This window comes from Solanum verrucosum, unplaced genomic scaffold (assembly GCF_900185275.1).
Source record: "Solanum verrucosum unplaced genomic scaffold, falcon-dt-bn FXZP01000217.1, whole genome shotgun sequence".
Lineage (NCBI taxonomy): Eukaryota > Viridiplantae > Streptophyta > Magnoliopsida > Solanales > Solanaceae > Solanum > Solanum verrucosum.
This window is the reverse complement of record NW_026020032.1, coordinates 70,324-91,546: the sequence shown is the minus strand read 5'-3', so window position 1 is coordinate 91,546 and position 21,223 is coordinate 70,324. Positions and strand designations below refer to the sequence as shown.

Genomic DNA, 21,223 nt, shown 5'->3' with positions numbered 1-21,223 from the left:
TAGAATATGAAAGAAGTCATATATTACCCTAGACGAGATCTTGATTATTTTTTTCATTCGATATTTGATATTTGGTATTCACATTGAAGTTCGATAAAATTTAGTCTTATGTCAAAAAATTCCACATTAAGGAGAGGGGTGTAAAAACTCCCGTAACTCAAACTCAAAAATTCTGATTAAATTTAAAAAATTACTTATCGCTTTATTAGAATCTATCTAGATAGATCTATGATATATTATAGAATATGAACATGCTGACCATATAATAATGCATGATGGAGAAAACGGCAAAAATATCAAGACATCTTACCCCTTTTTCCTATTTGATTAATTAAAAAAAGGAAAAATAAATACAAATTAGTACTACTACTATGATTACTTTATGCATATTTAGTTGGATCTCGATCCTCTAACCTTATTTTATTTACCAAAAAAAGTTAATAACTGAGATAGAAACTTAATTGTCTTGTCGATTACGGTAAGGAACATATAATTTTCTTAAAATATGATTTTAATTGATTATTATTATTTATTCTTCAATTATGCCATTTTTTTATGACTTAACTAATTTTATCCCCTACTATTTTTATACTCAGAATTTTTATTAACCTTTTTGGCATAGCAAGTCGGAAGAAAAAGAGGAAAGAAAAACAAATTGGAGTTAATTTTCTGATGACACGTATTTTAATTTTTTTTGGCAAATTTTTTTCTGTGAGTTGAATAAAAAGAAAAAAAGTTCGTTTTTACTATTTAGATAAAAATAAGAGAAAATAATAATTGATTCGTAAGAACTCAATTCTCCTTCGAACCAAACGAATAAAGAAGGAATTTGATTGAATTCTTACGTTTTTAAGCTAATTATAACTCAATTTAACTTCTTTTACTTTTTTAATTAATCTTTTTTTTATGAAAAAATAAAGAATTTTTTTTCCAATAATGATTGCGTTTACATAAAGTGACAAGACAGCATTTATGAAACATTAATTAAGTAGTAGTTCCCATGTCTTCCTAAAACGTACGCAAATTAAGGATCTCCTAAAATAAGTAATAATTTCATCTAATATGACTACTTTTTATTCTATTTTTTTAAATTTGATTTTGTTTTTTTATGGGATTTAAAAATAAAATATTATTATTTTAAATTAAAAATATTTATGATCTTAGATATGCTTAAAATTAAATAGCTATAAAAAAATTACTACTGTAATATTTTTTTTAAAAATAAAGATAAATAAATTGAAACGAGACGACAAAAAACTTAAATGAAAAATAAATTATAAAACCACCGTCAAAAAGCGTTAGATTCCCAAAAGAAAGGGGCATTTAGTCTACGTCGTGGTCCACACTATATCCCTGGTCCACCTTTCCAAAATAGAACAAACATCCTACGGGCCCCACCCATTTACCATCTAACGCACCTGAATAATTAATATCCCATTGATTAAACGATCTCAACCGTCCATTCCTACCGACTACTTCACTAGAAAGACAACACCTACTTGCGTAAAAATTACTAACTATAGCATAATGAGATCTACTACTTTGTACTTACCATTAAAATAAAATAAAATTGCATACTCGTTATTCAATTTTAAAGATCAATTAATAATTTTAAAATACCTGTTATAGATGGTTTGGAAATGTAAAGAGAAAGTGCGCAAATATTTCAGTGAGAAGATGTGAGAGATTGGTTATAAAAGTACGTGAAGAGATAGTAATATTGTGGTAGGCTGAAAAAGTATTGTGAATAAGTAATTAAAATAAAATATGATGCAACTAATTCATATTATCGAGGACATGACTTGTATACGAAGGAGTGAATGTCGCGTATTACGGTAGAAGGTTAGTAGAGATAGAGTGAGTCTTATCTGCGAGGGTTTACGCTTGTCAGTGCATGTCATAGTACTAATCGTACACTTGTAATTCTTGTTTTTGGTGTGCTTAACACCATGTGTTATTTGTTCTGTTTCGATTATTACACTATTTTGTTATTGTTATTGCTTTTTTATCGATTGTACACTGCTTTTCTTATTTAATTGTTATACTTTCTTCATTGTTTTCTTCTTCTTTCACTTGAATTTGATGTTGCACTTGAGCCAAAAAATTTTCGGCAACAACCTCTCTACCTCCACGAAGTAGCGATAAAATCTACGTATACTTTATCCTCCCGTCATTGATCATCCTCACTTAGTGGGGCTTTACTTAGTATGTTATATTGTTGTTAAAATAAACAATTTATTATTTATTGAATATTATAATTCATTTATAATTGAGACATAAAATTTATACTTACATATTTTTTAATTTTGTGTTTCACTCTTCGTATATTTTTTTTAAAAAGAAATATGGCAAAGGACTATTTCAAAAAAAAAAAAGAAATATGGCAAAGGAATGAGAAACCAGGAAAATAGTGAAAGCGCAGATAGCCAACCAATTGTGTTATTAAAATTTACTTATAATTTGAAACATATCACATAAAAAGTTAATTTTTTTTTTTAAAAAAAATAAACTAAGATAAACAAATTAAAACGAAAATAAAAGTCACATTGTTGATTTACCACCCCTAGTTTTTCACCCAAAAATAGCTTCAACCTTAGCACCGGCAAAAGTCCTTCTTCTCCTTGCTAGATTTTTACTAAAATACAATATAGGTCCCTCATTTTCCAATCAATTCGCGCATGGGTCCCTTATACAGATCTGGGATCTCATTGGTGAACATTTTGTACCCCAAAATTTTCCATTTTTATTATACTAATAAATAAATGTGAAAATGATTTATTTCATTTAGCAAACTGAAAACAACCAAACCCGAGTTTTCACTTTCTTCAAAGTACCATTTTTTCTGTCTTTGTATGATAGATAGAGAGAAGGAGACGTGTGATTTTGATATATTTGGTTGAAAGAATCATCAAGAAACGATTTTTATGAATTAAAGTTTGGATTTTTGAAGTGGGGTTTGTGTTAAATTCGTTTCTTGATTAATTTTTTGGAACTTTTTAAGGACTGGACCCATAACCCATTTCTGTCTGTTGATAAAGGAAAAGAAATAAAGGGGAAAGAAGAGTTTTTGGAGATCATTTAAGGAATTGTTGGAATATTTTCATGCCATTGGTATGCGATTCTTGAATCATATGTTAGCTGTGATCTGTTTATCTAATCATTGGAACTTTGTGATTTGGATTTGATTTCTTGTTTAGTTGATTCATTTGACAGGTGGGGTTTGTTTAAAAAAACGTTTTTTCTGCTCATTTATGTTTCAAATCTGGTCCCTTTTTTGTTTTTTTAAGGTGATATTGATCATTGGTTGGATTAGCTGATTTAAATGAAAGTTGTGTTGTTGAGCATTTAATGTGGTATGTAATTCTTGGCTAAAAGGTTTCTTCTTTGGTAGTGCATTGTGTTTGTTTGATATTTTTGTTTTATTATGTTTGGAGTAAAGATATGTTATTTAAGTGTTTGGTTTAAGCACTAGACTGTTTAGTGTTATGTAGACCAGAATTCTTGTACTAGTAAAGATCTGATTTTGATCCTTGTGAAGTTTTGAATGCTTGAAAGATCCAATTTTTATGGGATGTCCAAGAAGTGACTTTTTGAGTGTTTGAAAGCTATACTGGTTTCATCACTATGCTGGATCTGCAGTTATTCAACTTCTGATTGTATCCATGGCTTGGGGAATGAGAGCTTCATCTGATCTAAGTCTACGTTTTGGTTTAGTTGATCTCGATTAACTTTAGGAACTTTGATAACATTTGACATGAAAGGGTTGGCATGGAGAGATCCCTTACATTATGAGAGTGATGTGAGGAGGAACTTTGAAAGTTTGTTTGAAATAATAAGCCTATGTAGAGAAAAATTAAGATCTTGAGACCTCAATAACCAGCGGAGATGAGGATGTTGAGATGGATGTGTGGGCACACTAGGAGCGACAAGATTAGGAATGAGGTAATCCGGGAGAAGGTGGGAGTGGCCTCTGTGGTGGACAAGTTGAGGGAAGCGAGACTGAGATGGTTTGGACATGTGAAGAGACGGAGCGCAGACGCCCCAGTGAGGAGGTGCGAGGTAATGGTGGTAGAGGGTACGCGGAGGGGTAGAGGTAGGCCCAAGAAGTATTGGGAGGAGGTGATTAGACAAGACTTGGCTATGCTTCACATTACCGAGGACATGACTCTAGATAGGAAGGAGTGGAGGTCGCGTATTAAGGTTGAAGGTTAGTAGGGTTAGCGTGTTGTCTTCCCTTGCAAGGGTATGGGTTGTTAGCGTTTGGAGTAGACCTAGCCTTATGCTGTTTACTGCGTTTCACGCATCGCATTACTTTCTTGTTGTTATTGTCTCATTGGTTGATTATACGCTATCTTTTGTATTGGCTGTTATGTTTTATATATATCTCTCCTGTCACTTAGATTTGTTGTTCTTGAGCTGAGGGTCTCCCGGAAACAGCCTCTCTACCTCCACGAGGTAGTGGCAAGGTCTGCGTACACTTTACCCTCCCCAGACCCCACCTAGTGGAATCCCACTGGGCATGTTGTTGTTGTTGTTGAGACCTCAATAACCATTTATCACACTCTGAATTCTGATCTAGCTACAAGCTTGTATTTTTCTTACTCTATATTATGAAGGGCCATGTTATATGCAATTAGTGATGTCTTGATTTCCTTGCATCTTTTTATCATTTGAAGGAAATGTGCATATGCATTTGTATTTCCTTTTCAATCCTAACGAGGTACTGAAATTATTTCAGGGCAGCAATGGCGGGCAAAAACTCAGGGGATAATAGGACTAGGACTTCTGTATCAATATTTATAATAGCTGGTCTATGCTGCTTCTTCTATTTACTTGGAGCATGGCAAAGAAGTGGGTTTGGGAAAGGAGATAGTATAGCAGTGGCTATCACCAAGACTGCTGGTGAGAATTGCGATATACTACCAAATCTCAATTTTGAAACTCGTCACGCTGGCGAAGCAGGCGGTACTGATGAGTCGGAAGAAGTCGAGGAACTCAAACCATGTGATCCTCAGTACACTGATTATACACCATGTCAAGATCAAAAGCGTGCTATGACTTTCCCAAGGGAAAATATGAACTACCGAGAAAGGCATTGTCCACCTCAAGAAGAGAAGTTACATTGCCTTATTCCAGCACCTAAGGGATATGTTACCCCGTTTCCATGGCCAAAAAGTCGGGATTATGTTCCCTATGCCAATGCTCCATATAAGAGCTTGACTGTTGAGAAGGCCATTCAGAACTGGGTTCAATATGAGGGTAACGTGTTTAGATTCCCAGGAGGAGGGACACAATTCCCTCAAGGAGCAGATAAGTATATTGATCAGCTTGCTTCAGTTGTCCCAATCGAAAATGGGACAGTTCGGACTGCTTTGGACACTGGTTGTGGGGTACGTTTCCTGCTTTGTGAACTTCTTTCTTCTCTAAACACACGTGTCTTTGCTTACATGGAACGTATTTGTTATTCTGTTGCGTTTTTGGCTAAGAATTTCTCAAATGGTGCTAGGTTGCAAGTTGGGGTGCTTATCTTTGGAAAAGAAATGTCATAGCAATGTCATTTGCCCCAAGAGACTCACATGAAGCTCAGGTTCAGTTTGCTCTGGAAAGGGGTGTGCCTGCTGTTATTGGTGTACTAGGAACAATCAAAATGCCATATCCATCTAAAGCCTTTGATATGGCCCATTGTTCTCGTTGTCTAATCCCATGGGGAGCTGCTGGTATGTATCTCATGTTGATATCCAGAAAAATGGTTAAATGCAGTTTACTTGTTTGTTTGTATTTTTAGCTAATTATTTTCTTTCTGATAATGGTTTTTTAATTGCATGAATTGTTTATTCGTCATGTAGATGGAATCCTCATGATGGAAGTTGACCGAGTTCTTAGACCTGGAGGCTACTGGGTGCTTTCTGGACCTCCTATCAACTGGAAGGTCAATTTTAAGGCCTGGCAACGCCCCAAGGAGGATCTTGAGGAAGAACAAAGGAAGATTGAAGAGGCTGCTAAACTTCTTTGCTGGGAGAAGATATCTGAAAAGGGAGAGACTGCCATTTGGCAGAAAAGAAAGGATAGTGCCTCATGCCGTTCTGCACAAGAAAATTCTGCAGCCAGAGTTTGTAAACCTTCTGATCCAGATAGTGTCTGGTATGTCATCATACTTAATAGTTCAATTGTATGTGTTGGAGGTTCTCAGATCTTCTCTTGGGAAAATGAAAAGGTGAATGTCCTTCATGTGTCCCAATTCCCATGAGTGGCAGCTCTATTCTACTGTGAAATAGGTTTCCTCTTGAGGTGCTTTAGAAATAAATTAGATCACGTCACCAGTTAGAATTACTTGAACTTGAGAAACTTATTTCTTACGAATGAATAGCATGTCAAGAAGGTTCAGTATGCGAATTTGAATTGTCTAGGTAGCAGAAAATTCACTAAGTATGCAGGACAATCCATTTGCCATAATCTGATAAGGTAAATATCACATTGCTAACTTACTAAGCGAACTGCGTTATGGGAGTGGCTTAGTGCATGCTACAACTTATCTCAACTCTCTAAGCCAAGACCCTTCCTAAAAAAGCGGAAAAAAAAAGGATAGACTGAGGTTCTTTCATTACATTGGACATGTCACTGTCAGTTAAAAATTTTCTTTAATGATTTAAGCTGTATGTTAGAAGTAAGATTTTCCTTCATATTTAGTTACATCCTGGTTTGACCATAGAAGCAATTTAAATTACTTGTTCTGCACTTTATTCTAAAAAAAAAACTTGTTCTGCACTTCAATCTGTTCTCCTATTCTCTTATTAACAGTTCTGGTCATCTAATTATTCAACCGCCACTTCTGCTAATTAAGCCAGCTGAAATTGTTCAATTGATGCTTAATTCTTGTTGAACACAATATATGTACTACCACAGGAATATATCAACTTATAGCTAACTGCACGATGAACAGCACTGTCCTGTTTAGATGACCATAAACAAGATAAGCCTTGCTTCATTTTGTCCAAACTGGTTTCTGATAGAATTGAGTATTTTAACTGGTTTAATTTTGCAGCTATTAGTTTTGGGATTTCCAGAGAACTTAAAATAATTCACATTATATCTGTAAATGCCTTTTTGTGCTGAATGTGACAGTAGGATTGGTATTGTGTTTTGAATACTTCGTTATTTTGTAGTAAGTGATACAACCCTGAAATCGGTTGTATGTTGAAATGCATGATTACTGTGTTTTGTTTGAGGCAGTTTCAGTGGTCTTGGTTGTGTTCATATTGTATCAATATTGAAAATCAAGCTCATGGCTGATCCATTATTTTTACCTCTTTGGTTCAGGTACAACAAAATGGAAATGTGCATAACACCAAACAATGGTAATGGTGGAGACGAGAGTCTAAAGCCATTCCCTGAGAGACTTTATGCTGTTCCTCCAAGAATTGCCAATGGATTAGTTTCTGGAGTGTCTGTTGCGAAATATCAAGAAGACAGCAAGAAATGGAAGAAACACGTAAGTGCTTATAAGAAGATCAACAAACTCCTGGACACTGGAAGGTACCGCAACATTATGGACATGAATGCTGGACTAGGAGGTTTTGCAGCAGCACTTCACAATCCCAAGTTTTGGGTTATGAATGTTATGCCAACAATAGCTGAGAAGAATACTTTGGGAGTTATATTTGAACGGGGACTGATTGGTATCTATCATGACTGGTACGTACTAATAGGGGAAGAATGATCTATAGTACTGATATTGAGATGATGATGTAGTTATTGCTGTCTCCTTCATAATCTTATCTTTTTAGGAATTATTCTCGTTGTCTCCCTCATAATCTGACTTTTTAGGAATTCAGTCTGTGTTTACTCTTGTCATGCAATTTCAGTCTGTGTTTACTGGTGGTTCTTCTCTTTCTTCAATATTTTCATTATAGCTTTTAACTCCTGCATTTGTTTTATAGCTATTCTGAAAATGATTTTCTTGAGACAAAGGGTCTATCAAAAACAGTCTTTCTACCCCACAAAGGTCTGAATACACCCCACCCTCCCCACACCCCACCTGTGGGACTATTCTGGGTATGTTGTTATTGTTGATTTAACAGGCATTGGACCATATGATAGAAACTCTCCTTTCCCCTGGTTCAATGTGTTTTCTTTACATGCTGCCTGCTGGAGCTAAGATCAAAACCTCCACCCAAGTAAATGTCTAAATGTGTTAAAAATATATGACTACTGCATTTCATTTTTGATGAAATTGTCTCTTATGATTCCATCTAAATGTTTCACAAATGCACCTAAGATCCATATATACAAAAGCAATTTTCTCATTTGTTTCTCTCAGAACATATTCCTGCTTTATTGAAATAGCAAAAAGGATGTCAAGAAAATGCAGTATGCTGTTTGAGAAAATAGCTTGTATCAAATTTATCTTTGTTTTTATTCACAAGGAAGATAGTAGTGTTATGTTTTACTTTATTTCTATTTATTTCTCTTCCTTATGTAAGAGAAAGCTATCGTCTGATCATATAGTTGTCTTCTGATTCAGGTGTGAAGCATTTTCTACATACCCAAGGACATATGATCTCATTCATGCTAGTGGCCTTTTCAGTTTATATAAGGATAAGTAAGTTTTTATCTTCGCTATTTTATTTATATTGCTAATTTACTTAGCGTGTTCTTCATTTAGATAAAGAGCCTTATAGCACTGTGGCATTGCAGCTCCTTCATTGAAAGTCCTATTGTTGGCCATGCCTAGTTGCTATTTAAGTAAAAGGGTCTAATTAATTGTGATATGTACGAGCCAAGGTAACTTAAGTAAATATACACTGATAGTAGATGATCAGCCACTTAAAATTTTAGGGTAGTAACCTTATCAAGATCAAGTATGGTATCAGGACTGATATTTGAATTACCGGCAGAAGTTTGCGTGTGCTGTGGCTAAATCCACCGGCATTTCTCCTTTTTGCTGCTGTGACTTCATATGCTGTTATTCGTAATTGCACTGTTCTTGTTGAAATAGAAATGCCAGCTCGTCACTCACATCTCCCCCTCCTATTGATCCCCAGCCAGGAAAAGAAAAAAAAATCCAGATAAAGGGAGCTATAGAAAAAAAAAAGAATTGATATCATTGACTAAATTAGCATTTTCTAATTTTATAGGTGTGAATTTGAAGACATTCTCTTAGAGATGGACCGTATTTTGCGTCCAGAAGGAGCTGTTATTCTTAGAGACAATGTAGATGTACTGATCAAGGTGAAGAAGATAATAGGAGGCATGAGGTGGAACTTCAAATTGATGGATCATGAGGACGGTCCCCTTGTTCCCGAGAAAATACTGGTTGCTGTCAAACAATATTGGACTCTGGGTGATACCAACTCCACATCCTCGCAATGAGATGCCACCGAAGATGTTGTCTGACCATTTGAACTCGTATGAATCAGGAAGACCAACATCTTATGAATACAAAACCCATGGTTATGCAAGACGTTTCACCACTAGAAATTTTGATCGAGCAGGGTCCCTTGAGACGAGACTCCACCGCCTATCTTTAGTCTTGATGGATCCATAAATTATACCAGATGATTTAGCGTTTATAACTGTCTTCATTTTCTTCTCTGTTCCATGTCTCGTTAGATAATGACTCTAAAAACCGAGCTACATGGGATTATTATGAAGCTTTTCGAAAGTCCTTAGGAACATTTCTTCCCTCGATATATACTCTGTAATGTGTTGTTTAATTAAAGTGGAATCTTGATCTTGATCTAGTTGATTTCTTATATGATATCTTGATTCAGTAATTGTTTTTTCTTCAACAGAAGGAGGGAAAGTAGTAGCTTTATACATACATGAAGATACATCCTTGAGAAAAAAAATGCAAAAAATACATAATATGGAAGTGCCCAAGAAACCACAGGACACTGATCTTATTACAAAAACCATAGACATCACTGTGCATTTCTTTTATATTTGAGGTTATTGTACCTCAAGTTACACTTGACTAGCAGGGGTGGAGCTACAGTTTTAGTATCGGGTTAGACCAAACTTGTAACTTGCATTTTCTAGAATTCAGAACACATAAACTCAATATTTTAGATCGGCCTCCCTGGCTTTGAATGACAAGTGACAAGAGTTGTCACTAGGCTACTAGGATTGACAGTAGGGTCAATGATTTGAGACAGATTTTGTTTTAAAGTGAAACTAAGATCTAAATACAGAGTATTTATTAGCCATCTGCACCTAAAAACTAAGTCAAATAACATAATCTCTATCAACCTTAGGTGCATCCAAGGAAAGAGGAGAAGATCTTTATAAGGCATAAAACAAGTTCCAATGGTACACACGCCTTTGAGTTCGATGATAACTTAGCTGAAGGGACAAATCTGTGAGGTCAAAGCGGACAATATATGACGTCATTGGCGTTAGATTGTGACATCTGGTTAAGTGTGAAGGAATCTCAACCATCCTACGACGCCCCTCGGTGGTGGGACTATACCCCTACCTTACATGTTGGTAATTGAGTTGTAAAATCTTGTGTTGTATGCATCAAGTAGTATGTTAATCCGTGGCTCTGCAGAAGTATTTGCCGACAAGGAGCATGTATACATGAATGATCACATTATTGATACCAAATGAGTTAAAAATTTATTAACTGTTCATACACAGATTTGATTGTAAATGTTGTTAGATATTGTGAATCTTGTGTGGCCAGCAGTCTTTATGGGCCAAAATTCACATAACACCATTAAATTGACTTGTTCTTATTTGTGATAGCTAAAGCATAAGCTAATGTGGGGTAACTGCATTGATATGATTTCTGTTTTTGATAGATTTCTAACCTCATCTACTTCTACACCATATTTAAAACAAATTAATTATATTCCATAAAGGACAAGCAAATATTCTGCATTTTCTGCTACATATTCAAATTTTATTACTCCACTATAGAAATTATAGCAGTATGGTTGATAATTGCAAAGCTGAAAGTAACTAGCCACCTAGAAAATCATTACATGCTAAGCTTGTTTGAAAAAATAATTTTCTCTTCAATTAGAGTTAAAGATTAAGAAAATAGTAAGTTGAATAAAAGAAAGTGTAAAGAGGACTACTTTCAAAAAGTGGGAAAGTTATTGTAAGTACTAACTCTAAGGATGTGTTTGGTATAAAGTGAAACATTTTCGACGAAATTGTTTTTCTGAAAAATAAGTGTTTTTCTTACTTATTTTTTCGATAGTTGATAAGTAAGCAGAAAATATTATCGAAATGGTGGGGTCGGGGTTGGGGATGAGGAGGTGGGGGTGGGACCGGGCGGTTCCACAACATTTTGACCAACCTATCATGAAAACCTTTTGAGAAAATATTTTCCTATTTACTTACGTATGATGATAGATCTATCATTGATTGGCTTAGTGAAGTATTATCTTATTACTCCCTCCGTCCCATTTTATGTGGCAATATTTGATCGGGCACGGAGTTTAAGAAATAAATGAAGATTTTGAAATGTTTACCAAATTGCTCTTTAAAAAGTAGACTCACTTTTCTCTCTCCTCATAAATGTATTGGAGTACTATTTTTAAGATTAAGTGGAACCAACAAGGGTAAAAGAGGAATTGTACCTTTAAGTACTTACTATATAAGGAAATGTGACATTTTTTTTGGGACTGACCAAAAAGGAAATGGTGCCACATAAAATGGGACGGAGGGAGTACTAGTGACCGCCTGACCGGTGAATCATTGATTAAAGAGTGAGCAAGCATCATACATATTGATACCAATTAGAAACTACCTCTCTACCTCGCAAGAGATGAGTAACGTTTGTCTTCTTCAAATCCCACTTGTGGGATCATACTGAATATGTTATTGTCGTTGATGATAATTTTCCTCCATACCAAACACATCCTAAAAGGTGGGACAAGTTGTCAAAGGAAAAATCACAATCTGATGTTGAGAACTCTAATATAGGAACTAGGAAGGAAGAAAAAGGGTATATAGCTTTAGTAAGCACCATCTATTTCACTAGTGAACTGGCTTCCTTTTTTCCTTCTATGATTTCTGTTATATCTGCATCCAAACTATTTTTACATCAGTTTCCTATTGTAGTTTAGTGCTTCCAAAATCCATTTTTCTTTACAAAATCCTCTTTTTGAGTCCTTTTCCCCTTACCAAAAAACTTTCTTTCCACTCAAATACAAAATTTAGTCTCAATGGCTATGGTCAAACTAGAAGCCACCAAAAGTACTAGTTCCAATCTTCTTGATCCCTCATTTTCTTCTTACATGATCAATGGTACTGAAGAAACCATTGTACTTAATCTTGAATCAAGTAGAGATTTGAGTAAGAAGGTAGATGATGGAGAAATAGACATCTTTAGTGCAGAAAAATACTTCAATGAAGGGGTTGATGAAGAAAATAATGTGACACAAAACAAACACAAGATTCATGATGATCAACCTGTTGCTGATATAGTTTCTTTGCAGCAAAAGATTAGACCTTTAACTCCAAGTATTCATTCAGAATCAAGTTGGAATAGCAGAAGTGCATTGTTGCAGAAAGTTTCAATAAATCATCAATATCAGCATCAACATCATCAACTGCCGCGGCCAACAAAGACTAATAACAAGTCTTATGGCAAGAAATTCCTTGCTAGATTTGGCTGCAATTGTTACTGCAAAGACAAGAACTCTGTTGAGATTGATGATCAACTCCGCGAAAAAAGTTTCAAATCAAAATCAAAGCAAAACACCATCAAGACTAGTACAATAGGAGCTAATCATCAAAATTTGCACTTCAAGAAAATTGATGAATTAGGAGTACTTGGATTGAAATCAGATGAGCGTTTCGCGGTTCCTGTTTTTGATCCTAAAGTTGGAAATCCAAATCCAGGAGTGAAGATACAATTGCACAAGGAAGAAGAAGAAGAATCAAGAAAGTCACTAGAAGTGTTTGGCTTTCCAATAACAGAGAAAGAAAGAAGCAAAATGAGTCTTGAGAAGAACATAGGCATGTTAACATGGGATGCAATTGTTCCGAAAGCTGAAGAAATCGACATCATCAACATAGGTGCAAGTTCAAATGGAACATATGAAGAAGATTACGAAGAAAGCGATGCAAGTTCAGACTTATTTGAAATCGAAAGCTTCCCAAGTAACAACACAGCTAATCCAAGTCTAGTTAGACAGGGCTCAGATAGTATGTCCTGTTATGCTCCAAGTGAAGTTAGTATTGATTGGAGTGTTGTCACTGCTAGTGCAGCTGATTTCTCTATAATGTCTGATATAGAAGAAGTCAAAATACCCTCAATTAGAACAACCAGCAACTCCAATAGATCAGTTTCACAAAATGGAAGAGACAAAGCTAAACGTCGTTCGGGCATTCTGTTGGGATGTAATAGTCATAAAGCTGTAGGAGTTGTGGGAGATGCATATAAAGTTAGTGAAAAATCATCAATTGAGATGCATCAGAGGAATTTCAAGACTTATGAGCCTATTATACCAATGACAAGGTTTCATGCTGAGAGCAGAGTGAATCGATTCGATGGAGGAAATAGGAAACATGAATTTACTACGAGATCATTTGCTACTACATATTCTGGACGTCCTGCAGATTTCTTGTATATTTAGATGTCGAAAATTCTGTGTTTTTTTTTAGAATTTTTATGTAAAACTATAGTAGTTGAAGAATAAAGTAGACTATTAGAAGTATTTTTTGTTAGTTCTTGTTCTTGTTCTAGTGTGCAAGTGTAATATGAGATTCTTAGTTTTAAGTGTTTGGAGTTGTTTTTTTCCAATAAAACATTGGTTATATTTCTTTATGTTGTTTGTACCAGTGATCAATTTATGGATGAGTGCCCTTGGAGTAGTCGGTCTTCCTATTCAGTTGCTGAAAGATAGAGATCAGACTTTTTTGTTGTGAATACACCTTGTTGATTGGCTTATTACTATAGCTAATGTAACTGAATAATGATATTCACTACATCAAAAATGATCTTTAGCAGCAATTATTAACGGCAATAGTTCAATTGCCACTAAATATGTATTTTTAGCGGCAATTAACACTCTTTGTATATGTCCCTAAAGCCTTTAACAACATTAGATCTAATGACAGTTAACTAATGCCGGTAAAGACTTTAGCACTCTTTATTAATGTGTCTATTTATTGCCGCTAAAAGTTGCTTTTGTTGTAGTGATTGTTCTTTCTAATATACCTTAGCTTATTTAACTCTCTTTTATAGATGATGATACGAAGTCAGATTGATGTCAACTACTCACTCTTACTCTCAGGGTCGAAGCTTTAGTTGATACAATTCTACATGAAATATTTCTTTTATTTAAAATATAAGTGTTGAAACTGATAATAAATCGTAATTTCATTATACTTCCTTCATGACTACCTTAAGATTATTTACAAGCCTATCTCCTAGCAATTAGATGTGTTTACTAGTTGAGGCCGGTCCCTAACAATGAATAGGATAATAGAAGTATAGCACACCCTATTAAAAAATCATTTAATACAAATAAATAATTTATTTAAAATTCAGTAAATAAAAATAATCATAATCGAAAACTCATAAACTAAAAATCTCACTAATCACAAGATATGATTATTGATTAGTTACCAACTTACCATCACTTGGTCATGTTCTTGCAAGACATTCCATACTTATTAAAGTTATTTTTTTCTTCTTAAAAGTGTATTTAATATGGTGGGGTTGACTAATTACTTCCTTTTAATTAATTCCAACTTGTCATGAAAGTGATATATATTGTGTTCCTCGTGGCTAGTTTGGTTCATCCTTGTCCAACCATATTATAAAAGGATTATATAACTATTGACTACTATATGTTGATAAGCTTTAAAATTATTGACATGCATGATATATTAATTATGTCCCTTCATTTTTACGTGTTCACTATATTAACAAGGAAAAAAAGGTAAAAAATACCCTTAAACTATATGAAAGAAACAAAACTGTCATCCATTTATAGTTTGGCTCAAAAACACCCTTACCATCAATACTTTGGTTCATAAATGCCCTTAAACTATGCGAAAGGAACAAAAATACCATCCGTTTGTAGTTTGGTCCAAAAATGCCTTTGCCATCAATACTTTGGTCCAAAAATGCCTTTATTGTTATTTAATGGATAAAAAATGCTCATTTTCCAAATAAATATATTATTATTTTCTTTTAAACTCATCATTTTTCTAATAATGTTTTTTTTAAAAAAAATTAGCAAATGATTATCTTCAATTTAGAAAAAAATAAAAATATTTCTTATTTTATCATCAGTATTTTTATCGTTATATTACTATGATCATATATATATGACATATATTATTTGTCGAAAGGGTACATAAAGTTACTCTATTTTAATTGATAAAATGAGATTAAGAAGAAAAAAAAAAATTTCCTACATTTTTATTTGTTAAAGTGATTTTAGAAGAAAGAAAGCAAGAATAGTGTTCTTTAATAATATTTTAATTAGGAAGAAGATGTGTTTAAAAAGAAAAAAAATAATATATTTATTCGGAAAAGGGCATTTTTGACCAATTTTGTAACTATAGGAATATTTCTGGACCAAAGTATTGACTGCAAGGACATTTTTGAACCAAAATATTAACGGTAAGGATATTTTTGAGCCAAACTATAAACGGTTCAATTCTGTAACTTGTAATCTAATTTTCTAAAATAGCTTTTAGGGCATTTCAATCATTTAAATAAAAATAGTAGTAATTATATTATAACCAAACACATAAACAAATATATGGTTATTTATCTATATTATTATATACCTATATTTCTAAATCACTTAATGTGATTTTTCATTATTTTTTATTTTAAAAATTGGTAAGATTTTATCTCGTGTCTTAAGAGTTAGGAGTTACTACGTAACTACCCCTCTCATGTTGTAGTGAGATGGTTCGATTTTTTTTTTAAGGTCATAAGGAGTGGCTAGTGGGGTTGTTTAGTTATCTTTCTTTGCTAACTAATTTATTTTTCTATTTTCCATGTTTTCTTTTTATGTATGATTAATATTTAATAATTAAACAATAGGATCAAATTAAATTTTTAAAAAAACAAATCGATAAATACATTATCATATTTGATGATAATAATTTAGTTTGATTTTAATATTTTAAAAATCGATTAAATTAATTTGATTTTAATTTTAATCAATAATCGATTCAAATCGACCTGTGGCCAACCTTGTTAGGATATCATTGGTTTTAAAAATGTCTTAAAATTGAAGATAACATATCTCAATGTGATTGTTCAAACATAGATGCAAATCCAGCTGGTCTTTTCGAGTGACTTTTCAATCTCTAACTTTAAAGATGAGTCAATTTTCAATAATAATTGAAAAGGTATATCCAAAATCATCTCAATCATTCATTACCTTTATCTCACATGAATTGACATCTACAATATTATTGAAAGTAGATCAAGAAAAAAAATAACGACTAAAGTATATTTCGATCGCATTGATAAATAATATTAATTGAACGGTACATATTAATAAGTTTACTAAAAAAATAATGAATTTATTTATAAATCCTAGTCTATTTTATTCTGTTATTTTCCTTCTCATGGGCTACTATTGACACTTGAAAACTTGGCTGGATGAGAACCAGGTTAAGAATTTGTCATATGAGCAATATTGTATTAAACTTTTTTTCAAATTTCATTTTTTTTTTGTAAAGAGATCAATAGTATACATTCAACTCCAAAAATAGCTCATGAAACGAGAATTATTTAAAAGCATATAAAAAGATAATAATATGTTTCTTTCAAATAAAATGTACACTTAACACCCTTCACTCTGACTTATCAATTGGAGTGTGAATGACATATATAACATATGAGGGTCAATATTATGACACAATAACATCGAATTAGAGTAAGATTTTTATTACCATATAAAAAATATATTTGATTCAAACTCAATCCGAAAAAAATATATGATGCATAAGATAACAATTATTCAAAATCATATAAAGAGATAACCAATATATTCATCATCCAATGTGGCACACTTAACATACTTCCTTTAATCTTATATAATACAAATTTAAATCAGTCAAATAATCAAAGTGGGACTTAATTATATATCTTAGCCCCTATACCTGAATTTATTTTTCAAAAAGTGGTCAACAAAATATAATTAAGATCCTTATCACTTTGCTGACAATTTATTAGGTATATTCATATAATATAGTATGTGTATAGGTTCTCTACCAAGTGTTGAATTAAGGCTTTTTATTTGACACAAGTCCCTCTTATTGTTTTAGATTCTTCTAGTATTACCTGCGGATAGGTTAATAATTCACTTATTTTATTATAATTCAATTCATTTTGATTCGTTCAATTCAATTTACTTTAAAATTGGATTGATACGTAGTTGAAGCAGGCTGTTGATTTGCCTTTGAATCAGAACATAAGCCCAACTATATTATTGGATTGATTTATTCATTATGGGCTTCAACAACAGAAACAATAGAGGTCCAGTTCTAGTAGAACAATTTCCTTGTAAATACATATACATGTACAAATATTTTAGAGTAAAGTACTCTGGAAATAGTACATGTCCTATTTTCTGCTACACAGCTGTATGTACTAGGTAGGTACTTAGTTTATTTTATTACCATTCAATCCCTAGGAAGTTCCAATATATTTTCTTGTACAATAACTTTGTAGTTTCAGGTTGAAGAAATACAAAATCCAGAAAATTTCTCATGATCCTTTCTAGTATATTTCTTTATATTCTTTCAATAATGCTATTTTCATCTATTTTAATCCAACATGTTTCAACCTAAATAGCTTATAAACGAGTCATTAAAATTTTAACATATCCAAATTCAATTCAACTCACACGTTTAACACCTCTACTTGCAAGTGGCGAATTAATATAAATATGTATAAGAAATGTATATATATACATTATTATACAATATTTATACACTGATATATATCGTTTTGAGCTGGATCATGAAGTTTTTCATTGAAATCCCTTATATATATCTTTATGCAAAGCTGTTTCCTGTGGTACCATTTGTTGGACATCTTACAGTACATGAACAGACTTGCTAGTCAATTAGAGATCTTCTTTATTAATACATATTAAACTTTATTCTGTAGTCGCGACAACTTTTGAAGCATGATACGTTAGGACTTTTTGATGATATAGGTACAGCTTCTTTACATTCACTTTCCTTCTCTTAAACTGTGGTTCCCAACATTTCTTTTGTGAATATGACTTCAATTCAAGTAAATATAGTGTCTGTCTATCCAATGACCACGAAAATGCTTTTTTTCTTTTCGTGCTGATTCCATCTAGGATCTGTCCTGCATTGTTCTTGCACCTATTTATAACATTCTTCTTGTATCAGATTCCTGTATCAAACAGAATGTGTACCTACTTTTGCATAAGAATAAAACCATAAATTCCCAATGACTTGTGTAGATTAATCCTTTTTAAAATTACTAATAAGGACTAAGGAGGAGTGTTGAAGACAAACAGAAACCACAAATATACTATGTCAACATCGTTTAATTTCATACAAATAGACACAAGTGGCACTGCAACACTTAGTAATTGAGCGCTGCAGTGCTTGTTAGCTCATTAGAAGGCGCTAGGCAAAATGTTGATTGTAATGCTAAAATTTGAGTATTTCATGATAAAAAACTTCTTATTAACCTTCACCAACTACATGAAAACCACTTGCAGAATTATGTGTATTCAAGCACCACTAAGACATAAAATAAACTTATTACAAGTACAGCTAATAGACCCAATATTGTAGAAAACATAAAGCTAAAACACCCCCAAGTACACTTTCATATATGTGTGTTCATCAATCTTTGCTAACATCACCATTTTCCTTAACACCATTATCTTTTTCGTTTACATCGTCAGCATTCTTGGCTTCTTCAGTAGCTGTTACTTCTTTCTTTTCCTCGCGATCTTTCTCTTCCTTCTCCTTCTCAGCCGCCTTTGCTCTCTCTTCTTCCTTCTCCTTCTCAGCCGCCTTTGCTCTCTCTTCTTCCTCAGCCTTCAGTTTTGCTTCCTCTTTTGCAGTTTCAAGAGCTTTAATCAATCTCTCTAAACAAGTTTCTGCATTTTCCTTTGAAGACTTAGGCATCAAATTCTCAGCAATATCAGCAGGAGTCATATTAGTTTCCTCCAATAAACGACGAATCTCAGGAAAGTGAACATGAGATTCAACGACGTCAAGATAGTTATGTGCAAGAACTTTGAATGACTCAAAGCAACAGTAGGATAGGACAATATGTTTATCCATTCTCCCCCTCCTAATTAGAGCAGGATCAAGCTTTTCCACGTAGTTGGTAGTGAAGACGATAAGCCTTTCACCGCCAATAGCTGACCATAGACCATCAATGAAGTTCAAAAGTCCAGATAAAGTTACCTCACTTTGCTTTTCTTTCACCTCTCCTCCTTTTTTCATCTTCTCCTTGACGGCATCTTCCTCATTTTTTCCTTTATCCTCCTCTTCTTTCTTCTTCTTATTCGTCTCTCGTTGACCTGTAAGGTCAAGGGAACAATCTATATCTTCAATCACAATAATAGATTTACCTGTTGTATCTATCAGCAGTTTTCTTAGCTCGGTATTGTCCTTAACCGATGTCAGCTCAAGATCATAGACGTCATACTTCAAGAAATTAGCCATAGCAGCAATCATGCTAGATTTACCGGTTCCTGGAGGACCATAAAGAAGATAACCACGCTTCCACGCCTTGCCAATCTTTGCATAGTAGTCTTTTGACTTGCTAAATGTTTCGAGATCATCTATAATCTCTTGCTTCTTGTTTGGATCCATAGCTAGAGTATCAAATGTTGACGGATGCTCAAATACTACTCCACTCCACATCCTTCCTCCCCTGTATCTATAACCACCTCCATCTCCCTTATTGTTTGTGTACAGCTTTCGCTGTCGTTCTTTCACAGATATCGCCTTTCCTTCATCCAACACATACTTCAAGTATGAATTTGTGATAAGGTCGCGATTCTTTTTGTGAAATTTTAGCTTGAAATACCTCTTCTCATCCTCCCTATAAAGAGATATTGTCTGTCTGCTGGCTGGTTTTTGGCTCGAAATCCACCAAACCTTCTTGCCTTTATATTCATCGGTTATCTCCTCATGATCATCCATGGTTAGAACAAGCGATTGACCATCCTTCACCGCATTGGCTTTGAGACGCTTAGCTTGAGTGCTCGAGTTCTTGCTAAGGTACCTTTCAATCGCTATGTAAGCTTTGCTCCTCTCAAACCACCCTTCAGTTTCAAGTTCATAAAAGATAATGTGCATATAAGGATAGAAATAGCTCACAAGTTTATCGGTATACCTCCTAATATGACCACGAAGTTCGTGAGGAAAGTAGTTCTGGTACATGGTCCAGGTGAACATGATTGCTGCAATGGTTGGACCCAACTGAGTCCAAACATCTTGCATCATCTTGAAGTTAATTGGAGTATTCAAGTTTATGTGAATGTTTGTTATGACCTTATATATATAGAGAGAGATAGAAATGACCAGAGAGGGCGTGTAAAATGCCTTTAAGATGAGACAAAAAGACATTTTGTCATTCTTTTTTCGACAGACTAAAAAGGCAAGTATATCACATAAATTGGGAATAGACCTCTAGACCTGATTTGAGATCTGACTCCTAGGTCTGAGGTTGGGTCGGATTGGGTCGAAGTCAGATCCCGATCTGGGTGTTGGGTCCCGGGTCAGGATTCTAGATCGGATCCTAGGTCGAGTGTTGGGGTGGGGTTCCGGGTCGAGTGACGAAGTCAGGTATCGGGTTGAGAGTTGAGGTTGGATCGGGTCCAAAGTCAGGTGTTGTGTGTCAGGGTCGGATTCGAGTTAGAAATCGGGTCTCGGGTCGAGTGTTGGGGTCGGGTCCCAGATCGAGAGTCGGAGTCGGGTCTCATTTTGGAAGTCGGGTCCTAGGTCGAGTCTCGAGTCAGGTGTTGGGGTCGGGTCCCTTTTCAAATGTCGTGTCTTGAGTTGAGAGTCGAAAGTCAAGGTCAAGTCCTAGATCGGGTCTCGGGGTTGGATCCTGAATCGATTATCGGGTGTGTACAATGCCTTTAAGACAAGATAAAAAAGACATATTTTGTCATTTTTTATCGACACACTAAAAAAGAAAATACATCACATAAATTGGAGCAACGTTTCTATTGCGAATGTTGAAATACTGTTCTTGTCCTCATTAGTTGACTTTTAAGTTTTA

General features: G+C 34.1%; 3 protein-coding genes across 5 annotated transcripts; 2 read left to right on the top strand and 1 right to left on the bottom strand.

Annotated features, from left to right (window-relative positions):
* Nucleotides 1-2,781: 2,781 nt before the first annotated feature.
* LOC125821500 (probable methyltransferase PMT2) lies at nucleotides 2,782-9,733 on the top strand. Of its 2 annotated transcripts, none has more exons than XM_049500919.1 (7): nucleotides 2,782-3,111; nucleotides 4,739-5,390; nucleotides 5,507-5,717; nucleotides 5,847-6,141; nucleotides 7,318-7,692; nucleotides 8,522-8,599; nucleotides 9,135-9,733. In XM_049500919.1, the coding sequence occupies exons 2-7, from the start codon at nucleotides 4,746-4,748 to the stop codon at nucleotides 9,367-9,369; spliced, it is 1,839 nt and encodes a 612-aa protein (XP_049356876.1). In that variant the 5' UTR covers nucleotides 2,782-3,111; nucleotides 4,739-4,745; the 3' UTR covers nucleotides 9,370-9,733. The 2 variants fall into 2 exon arrangements, with proteins under 2 accessions (XP_049356876.1, XP_049356877.1); XM_049500920.1 differs by lacking the exon at nucleotides 2,782-3,111 and adding an exon at nucleotides 3,127-3,213.
* Nucleotides 9,734-11,995: 2,262 nt separating this feature from the next.
* On the top strand, nucleotides 11,996-13,750 carry LOC125821502 (protein PHYTOCHROME KINASE SUBSTRATE 1-like). Its single transcript, XM_049500924.1, has one exon. It carries the CDS (start codon nucleotides 12,177-12,179, stop codon nucleotides 13,590-13,592), a length of 1,416 nt encoding a protein of 471 aa, XP_049356881.1. The 5' UTR covers nucleotides 11,996-12,176; the 3' UTR covers nucleotides 13,593-13,750.
* A 4,888-nt stretch (nucleotides 13,751-18,638) lies between these two features.
* LOC125821501 (AAA-ATPase At3g28580-like) lies at nucleotides 18,639-20,565 on the bottom strand. 2 transcript variants are annotated; one of them, XM_049500921.1, is made up of 2 exons: nucleotides 18,997-20,565; nucleotides 18,639-18,960 (listed from the first exon to the last, which is right to left on the bottom strand). In XM_049500921.1, exons 1-2 carry the CDS (start codon nucleotides 20,563-20,565, stop codon nucleotides 18,823-18,825), a joined length of 1,707 nt encoding a protein of 568 aa, XP_049356878.1. In that variant the 3' UTR covers nucleotides 18,639-18,822. The 2 variants fall into 2 exon arrangements, with proteins under 2 accessions (XP_049356878.1, XP_049356879.1); XM_049500922.1 differs by having other exon boundaries at nucleotides 18,639-20,491.
* Between the last annotated feature and the right edge of the window lie 658 nt (nucleotides 20,566-21,223).